The sequence below is a fragment of the Bison bison genome, unplaced genomic scaffold (assembly GCF_000754665.1).
Source record: "Bison bison bison isolate TAMUID 2011002044 unplaced genomic scaffold, Bison_UMD1.0 scf7180017864182, whole genome shotgun sequence".
NCBI classification, from domain to species: Eukaryota; Metazoa; Chordata; class Mammalia; order Artiodactyla; family Bovidae; genus Bison; species Bison bison.
The window spans coordinates 1058733-1066180 of NW_011494754.1; the positions used below are offsets into that span (position 1 = coordinate 1058733).

At 37.1% G+C, this 7448-nt stretch overlaps 1 protein-coding gene across 5 annotated transcripts in view; it reads left to right on the forward strand.

Annotated features, from left to right (window-relative positions):
* LOC104991105 (cytidine monophosphate-N-acetylneuraminic acid hydroxylase) overlaps positions 1–3098 on the forward strand; it is a 295241-nt gene extending 292143 nt beyond the window's left edge. For all 5 annotated transcript variants that reach the window (XM_010843456.1, XM_010843451.1, XM_010843454.1 and 2 more), the window contains 2 exons: positions 760–856; positions 1814–3098. In XM_010843456.1, coding sequence (XP_010841758.1) covers positions 760–835 — 76 coding nt within the window. In that variant the 3' untranslated portion in view covers positions 836–856; positions 1814–3098. The remainder of the gene's footprint in view (positions 1–759; positions 857–1813) is intronic.
* The last annotated feature ends 4350 nt before the right edge of the window (positions 3099–7448 follow it).

Consider the following 7448-nt stretch of genomic DNA (forward strand, 5'->3'; position numbering starts at 1 on the left):
TAGTTCCTTTTGGAAAAGGAAATGGCAAACCGCTCCAGTATTCTTGCCTGGAAAATTCCATGGACAGAGGAGCCTGGCGGGCTATGGTCCGTGGGGTCACAAACAGTCAGACACGACTGAACGACTAACACACACACGTCTAGTTAATCTTTCGTCACAGGCACTTTTTTAAAAAATAAAAATGGGACAGTACTATATATACTTTTGTACCTACGTGTTTACTGAACAATCTTTGATGCACCCTGTAAGTTTCTAACTTTTCATTATTTGAAATGACGTTTTGGCAAATAAACTTGTTGATGTGGCATGCATACTTTCATAGTGGTTTCTTAGGATAAATTCCTAGGAGTGGAGCTGCTAGTATCCAACACACACGCAGCGTGAAGACTTTTGATGCATCTGCCAGATTGTTCTGAGGAAGCCAGCTCACCTTCCCAGAAATAGTGTACCAGCCCGCTTACCTGCACCCTCACCAATACTGGGTCCTAATGCTTTTGTGTATAGAATACAAATCTATATTTTACATATGCTAATTCCTTAAAGCAAGGCCTATCACAGACAAATAAAAATAAGACACAGTTGTCACGTTTTAAGGGACTGCATTCAACGTACTGGAAATGTGAAACTACACGAATATCTGAAACAGTACAACAAATGCTGTCTCAGGGAGAGCAGAGTACCAGGTACCAGACAGATCTTGGCAAAACAATGGGCATGGACGTTTCCAAAACATATTTTTCTGCTTTATCCCTTTCACAGGTTTTGGAACCATTTTCAAATAAAACTCCCCCTAACACCGCCTGACTGGAAGTCCTTCCTGATGTACTGTGGGTAGAGAGGACCTGAGATCTCCCAGGTAAAGCAGCTTGTGGATCTGGGAGACACATATATTTCCATCCCATCACATTTGTTTTTGGCATTTGAAGGTTGGGGAATATTTTCAATATGCTGAAATGGAGGGAGAGATGATAGAATAATCCAGACAGAAGGAGTGAGTAAAGTTAAAAGGTGGTAAAATATAAGATGAATTAGAACCATGGCAGGTCCTCCTGATGTGGTAAAGAAGGAAGGGAAAGCAGGAATGAGGCATGAATGGCCCTGGAGAACAAAGAGTCAGGAGGTTCAATGGGGATGCTGAGGAGGTTCTGTAGTTGTGAAAAAGTGGGAGGTGTCCAAGGTAAGGAGGCAGCTGAATGAGGGATTGCCAAGTCCAAGGTCTTGCTGATGGAGCAGATCTGAATAAAGATAGGTGAAAGGACATCTGTATAATGAAAGGGAGCAGAGATGAAGATCTCAGCTGTCAGGAGGTTGATGTGTGCATTTCCAAGTTGCCTTATCAAGGAAGCAGGCCTATGGTGGTCAACACATGAGACTTGGAAACTGACCACTTGAATTAAAATCTTCGTTCTGTCACCTACTTTGTGACCTTTGGGGAATCTGTGTCTCAGATTTTCATCTATGAAGTGAACATAATAATAGCACCTATCTCATGGGGTTATGTCGTATTCCTCAGGTCCTTCTAGAAGAGTGAGTGATGCACGGTAAGTGTACAATAAACGTTGACCATAACCGCCTTATGAAAGAAACAGGAGAATTATGGGACCTATAACCATTCATAGGGTGAATCTATAAAAAGTTGGGAGGAGAGTCATTTCAGTTTACTGCCCAGCTTTAGAGTCTCGCTTACCTTAAAGAATCATAGACTATATAACCTGAACTAAAAACTAAAAATAAAAATTCACCTCAGTGCAATAAAAACTTAAAAAATAAGAGTTTCATACTGCTGTTCATTAGTAATATCTTTAATTCACAGGGATACTAAGCTACATGAAAAATTCAAGTATTCATTGATGCTGTATCTTGAACATGAAGCTTATACCAAAGAGACTATGCCTTACTGACATCAGCAATGGATAATCAAATATTGTGTTTGTGAAATGTTCACATATCTTATGTTTTTGGATCACTACATAACCAGATTATTAATATTTTAATTATTCTGTCTGTAATTTTATGTAAAAGAACCCATGAATGCAATAGGAACAAATTCTCTATGGAAAACAAAGACAACAGGAGATGTAAATCCAAGTATAGAAGAAGTAGAACAGGAGGAGAAAAGGTTTCCTAGAAGACAAGGAAAAGAAAGGGTGGGGGAGCAGATGTTGGGTTAGAAGAAGAGAAGAAAGGAGAGAAATAGATAAATGAAAGGCTATAAGAAGAAAATAAGAAAGATGAAAAGTTAAAATGGAACTTTAAAAGAATGTAAACATAGACATTTTGTTCCTTAATAGATTGACTCCCCAGATAGAGTCCATGAATATAACTGAGTAAGAAGCGTTCATGAGCTGTTTTCAGTTTTTGAAAAAGTTTCATTGAAATCATATATTTACCAAAACAAGGCTGCAGAGGCTACCCAAGATGTAAAATTTCATTGGGACTGAAATAATTTTGGTTCAGTGACAAAATTTATTACTTAATGTATATTATAAATTCTAACAAATAGTGGTATCTTTGAATAAAATACATGAACACTAGCTAATGATAAATTGAGTCCTATAGATAAAAATCTTTCAAGGTCAATAGAATAATCAACAGTCAAGACCTATATCTTGAAAAAATTAAGAAGTCCTCTTCTGAACACTTGAAAACACTGTTGCAATGGTTAAAACCCACAACTAATTTATCTGTTTCTGTTAACGTCTATAGTTTTTGATGATTTTCCTGTGATTATCACACTATCTCTAGGAATATGTGATTGTTGACTACGTTTCTATTTTAATATTGATGTTTCCAGCACACAAAAACCTCTCATTGATCTGAACATCAAAACTGATTTCCTAATTGTGTTTACTACCTCTTTAATTCTGAGGATTAAGATTTAAGATTCTCCTTAAATCTCATGATTATCTACTTCTTACAAAGATAATAATATGATATTTGATGTCTCTGATTCACTTCATACATTCTACCTATGTTTTGTGATTTACGCTATATAGTAAATTATTCAATTATTACTGGAAAATAAATGTAATGTATATCAGTATATGAATATATGATAAAATGTGTATGATGAGCAAATAAAAGATTATTTTAAAATACGGATGTTTTCTTACCACCAAGCCTATCTTTATTTTCATGCTGTCTTCCTAGCTATCATCTTCTGATACACTGACTCCAGCAATTCTTTGATATTATAAGACCTTTAGTCCATTGACCCTACATGTCCTCACTTTTCTTCTTGGTCATCTTTGATTCTTTTCTAGTTGTGTCCACATCACCCTCTTCTGTCATTTTTCTACCCTACCTGCCCTCTTTCCCTCTCTCATATCTCAGATCTCATTTCCATGACTTCCAAACTATGAAATCATTCTTTATACTTTGCCCTAACATCCACTGCATCAGCAGATCCCATCACCTTTACTTTCAAAATACACCCAGAGTATAACCACTTTCCACCATCTCCATTGCTATCAACCTCAGGAGAAAACGGAAACCCACAGAGATAATCTTGGCATTAGGGGCTGGTTTTCTTTATGACATGGAGAGGGCAGGAGGAGAAAGGGACGACAGAGGATGAAATGGTTGGATGGCATCACCGACTCAATGGACATGGGTTTGGGTGGACTCCGGGAGTTGGTGATGGACAGGGAGGCCTGGCGTGCTGTGGTTCATGGGGTCGCAAAGAGTCGGACATGACTGAGGGACTGAAATGAACTGAACTGAACTGAATGGATAGGCATCTGTTCCTGCCAAGAAAGGCTAACAAGCTGAATGCCTTGAAACAAGCTCAGAGCCATTCAAGGGAATGCTGGGAAAGCCATTTTTAGGGAGGTGACTTGCAGACTACACAATCCTAAAGCCACTTTAGAGGGTACCAGGGTAAAAGCTAGCAGCTGGGAGCTGTTGCTCATCTCATATTTCAGGAGCCCAACTCTGAAGAAACGAAGTAACTGAAACCCACTTCCTTCTCTAGTGCTCCTCTAGTGCCCTCTACAGACAAAGCTTAACTTCACACTAGCTGTTGTTTCCTTGCCAAGTTGCGTCCAGACTTTTGTGACCCAATGGACTGTAGCCTGCCAGGTTCCTCTGTCCATGGGAATTTCCAGACAAGATTATTGGAGTGGGTTGCCATTTCCTTCTCTAGAGTATCTTCCCGACTCAGGGATAGAACCTGCATATCCTGCATTGGCAGGTGGATTCTTTACCATTGAGCCACGAGGGAAGCCTAGCAAAGGAGAAATAATTCTTTTTTGCATAGCTGGCAATAAAGAGTGGACTTGAAGTTGAGAGCCAATAAATTGATAACTGACATGCACCTGATAAGAAGATATTTTGTTATCTCTGGGGTAATTAGGGTAATCACTTAAGGAACTATAAAAGAATGCATAACCACAAAGGTCATAAAGGAAAAATGAAATCATTTAAAAAATTACCTGTGAAAGAAATCAATTAAAGAAAAAATAGCTTAAATGGGGCAATCAAAAGCAAAAATCAAGACAGTAGATTATATCAATAATTGCATTAAATGTAAATGAATTAAATGCTGTCATTAAAAGAAAGATTGACAGACTGGATTAAAAAAAAAAAAACACTGCTAACAAGACATATACTTAAAAGATAAGTATACTAAAAGCTTGAAAGAAAAAAACAGAGGAAATACATACCATGAAAATTCTCATAAAAAAGATGGCGTAGGTTTCTTAACATCAGACAAGGATGAATACCTCATCATGTTACAAGTTTTAGTGAATCAGGAAGCTATAAAAATTTGTATATGCACATAATAAAAGCCTCCAAATGTATAAAAGAATGACATAACTAAAAGAAGAAATACATAAATTCAACTCAAAGATAGTTGAAAACACCCTTCTCAGTAAGTAAACGATAAGCCAAAAAAACACATTCAAGCCTATTCTTGTACATCTCTTCAGAATTTTAAGATCAGTTTATCATGCTCCAACTTGCTTTTGAAAAAATTTACTATCGACAACTTAATTTCAACATCTGTTAAGGATCTGAGACATTCTAGTGAGGGAATGCTGAGACCTGGCCTGCTGCAGGTGGAGGTGCAGAAGAAAGGATACATATAGACGTGGCAGAGACATCCTGTCCTGAAGACGTCACAGTTTAAACACATAAAGATTTTGAAGGACCGTTAAGTAACTAGAATTATTTTCCTTGATGCCCGAGGCTGGATACCCACCTGGCCTCCTTGTTTACTGCCAGGTAATAAGTAACTTGCCAAAGAAAGGATGTGTGTTAAGACATGAAAAAAACCTGTTAATTGATGTCCCTTGTTTACAAGTAAATTGTAGGCTAATAATTATACTTCTTTGAGTTATTTGACAGATCATTATAGCTTTAAGAAACTGCTGTGATTTCAACTAGAGCTAGTAACTAAAAATGATTTCAGTTCTATAGCCATTGAAAATGTCTTCCTTGTGTAATATACATTCCAACAAGAAGTGAATAAGATCTAAAGAAAACAGTAATATTTTGTCAAGGGATATAAAAGAAAACTAGAACAAATGGGAAAGTATATTATTCTCCGGATGGAAATATTTTATGTTGTACAAATCTCTAAATACAGTTAAATTCCAATAAAAATCTAAAATTCATAAAGAACCCCAACAAATAAAGTATTAAAATGTAAACAATGAAATAGAAAAACTTGTAAGAAATATGAATAGGAAATTTTCTAAGGATATACAAGTGGCCAATGAATGAATTAGAAGAAGCTTAAATTCATTAATAAGGTGTACCAGGATAAGTTTACAAGAAGGCTCATTTGCAAAATTATTTAACATTTTAAAAATGAGAAGAAACAAGTATCAATTGTGACATAATTAAATGTATCAGAGTAAATCATACTAAGAGTGATTAAAAACAATGAGGTAAAGATATATTATTGATTCAGAAAGACTTATGATACAGATTTTAAAAAGAATCAACTTTCAAAGAATACAATATTATGAGTTTTATGTTAAAATAGCACTACAGGGAATTCCCTGGTTGTCCAGGGGTTAGAACTCCATGCTTCACTATAGGGGGTACGGGTTTGATCCCTGGTTGGGGATCAAAGATCCCACAAGTCACATGGCCAAAAAAAATTTCTTAAAAATAAACCACTACATACTGTAATGTGTACATGAATGTGTGTGTGTGTGCGTGTGACCCTAACGAAGATTTAGAGAGCTTTACATCAGTCTATTAACAGGGAGCAGACAAGCTAGGAGAAGGCAGGTAACAGGATCCTTCATTTCTTGATTAATATACTTTTGTGTAGTTTAAATGTATTAACAAGAAAGCATTCCTGTATTTATTATGTAATTAAGAAAACAAACATTAGTATACATAGTATTGTAGACTCTAAATCCACCCTCTAACTCAGTTCTACTATTTTAAATATTTTTTCCGGTTTTATTCAATATTTCTATTTTCTTGGGTATACATTTTTTATTTTGCTATGTGTTAAAATAATTTTAATGTCTGCAATACTCCATATTCTGAATGAACAAGAACTAACTCTTCTCTTGCTGAACATTATCTAATCTTATGAAGACTCTCATCCATTTTACTTTTTTCATATTTTTGGATTCTTTTCTTGGGATAGAATTCTTGAAGTTGGATTACTGACTTGAAGGATATGAACAGTTTGGCTTTTGGTAGCACCTCATCAATCTTCCAGCTAAGGAACAGACCCCTACAACATATGGACAATCTCTCATGTTATGTTTGCACTAGTTTGTTCCCCACGGAGCTCTCTAACGTTAATTCTGCACACATTACACACTTTCTTGCTTGCAAGTCTTATTATACTATTTCTCTTTTTAACATCCCTTCATTTTTCTGAAAAAGAGCAACAACAAATAACACTTAATACACATATGTATTCTAAAGCATGGAGAAGGCACCCCACTCCAGTACTCTTACCTGGAAAATCCCATGGATGGAGGAGCCTGGTAGGCTGCAGTCCACGGGGTCGCTAAGAGTCGGACATGACTGAGCAACTTCACTTTCAGGCATTGGAGAAGGAAATGGCAACCCTAAAGCATGGAGAAGGCAACCCTCTCCAGCATTCTTGCCTGGGGAATCCCAGGGATGGCGGAGCCTGGTGGGCTGCCATCTGTGGGGTCGCACAGAGTTGGACACGACTGAAGCGACTTAGCAGCACCAGCAGCGGCAGCAGCAGCAGCATTCTAAAGCATTAACCTAATTGTAAGAAAGAAGATAAAACTCTGCCTATCTCTTACCCCCATATATAATTATTTTGGTAGCTGAAACTCAGAGTTAATTTACCCAGTATCATAGACCATATTGGAGAAGGCAATGGCACCCCACTCCAGTACTCTTGCCTGGAAAATCCCATGGGCGGAGGAGCCTGGTAGGCTGCAGTCCATGGGGTCGCTAGGAGTTGGACACGACTGAGCGACTTCACTTTCACTTTT